This window comes from Habropoda laboriosa, unplaced genomic scaffold (genome assembly GCF_001263275.1).
Source record: "Habropoda laboriosa isolate 0110345459 unplaced genomic scaffold, ASM126327v1 scaffold40, whole genome shotgun sequence".
NCBI classification, from domain to species: domain Eukaryota; kingdom Metazoa; phylum Arthropoda; class Insecta; order Hymenoptera; family Apidae; genus Habropoda; species Habropoda laboriosa.
In genome coordinates this window covers 7,440,559-7,441,881 of record NW_017100231.1, presented here as the reverse complement: position 1 = coordinate 7,441,881, position 1,323 = coordinate 7,440,559, and the positions used below count along the sequence as shown (strand labels likewise).

The window sequence follows — 1,323 nt, the reverse complement described above, 5'->3', positions numbered from 1 at the left end:
TTTTTTTATTGAATTCTTTTAATTTAAAATTCGCTTTTTTAATATAATTTTTTTTTTATAGGTTACGTGCGGAGAATTTACTCACCGGGTGTGCAACTAATCTTCTCGGTTAGCGTTTTAATGCCGAACGAGTACTTTGGTGAACTGTCCAGAATGATCTTCTCGGCCTTTTCCGGATTGTAATCACCAGGTGCTGGCGTAACTGCTTGTTTCGTGGATTTTGTACGTCCATGCAACGATGATGCTGGTGCTGCGTCTTTTCCTATGCATAAGGTACATATAATACGATCACTTTCGTTAATAGTCTTTCAGACTCATTGACAAATATAAGAAGGAAGGAAAAAATTGATTTAAGATTGAAATATTTAAATATTTAATAATTATACAGGGTGTTTCAGTAGGAGACTTATTAGAGAAGAATTAAATACATAAGATGATAAAAAAGAAAAAAGATGTACAGGGTGTTTTAATTATAATGAACATCTAAATTATACAAAAAAAACGATCAAGGTCGTTGATATTTTTTCTGCATATTTTAACCGATATCGGGGCAAGTTCAACGACCTATGATATTATGACCTTGATTATGACATGGTTATAACATGACCATAAACAGTAGTATATCAATTTCGACGACCTTGGAATAACTTTGAAGATGATCTCGGGGGACTGTTTTTTATCATCCCCAGATGTACGTCCTTAAACCATATATAAACTAGTCATTTTTTTCTTTATAAAAAAGTCTTAACAATATATAATAATTTAGATGTTGATTATAAGTGAGACACTCTGTATAGTGTAATAAATTCCATTAACAACTCTTCAGATACTACTAGCAAATATGAAAAAGCAAGGGAAAAATTAATTTAAGACTAAGATTTTAAATATTTAATAATTATACAGGATGTTCCGGTAATCATTGAATGGAAAGCAATGGAATTTCATGAATGGAGCATATTAAAAGAACGCGCATTCTTGTGGAATATTACTGCCTTGAAGTTTGATCGATACCATACTGAACACGGATAATGCTGTTCGCAACATTCGTTTTTTTTGTTATCTACTGGTTGGGCTACATTTCAACTGTAATTTTTATCCCCGATCGATTTGGCTATACGAAGTTCTTTTTAATTTAGAACATTCTACTTTTTAGGTGGACTTACCTTTGGCGCTGAGCCCGGAAACGTTGTATTGACCAGGACCAGGTCCAGGACTATCGTTCTTCTTTGCGTGTCTAGAATTGTGAACAAAGTTAAATTTAACGGGGAACAATATATATCAGGGGTGGCCATAGCGCGGCTCGCGAGCCGCGTGCGACTCTTA

At 34.1% G+C, this 1,323-nt stretch overlaps 1 protein-coding gene across 1 annotated transcript in view; it reads right to left on the bottom strand.

Annotated features, from left to right (window-relative positions):
* The window catches only part of LOC108571517 (mucin-1), a 12,387-nt gene that overhangs the window by 5,636 nt on the left and 5,428 nt on the right, over positions 1-1,323 (bottom strand). The window contains exons 4-5 of the mRNA XM_017933577.1: positions 1,164-1,234; positions 86-262 (exon numbers count right to left, since the gene is read on the bottom strand). Coding sequence (XP_017789066.1) covers positions 86-262; positions 1,164-1,234 — 248 coding nt within the window. The remainder of the gene's footprint in view (positions 1-85; positions 263-1,163; positions 1,235-1,323) is intronic.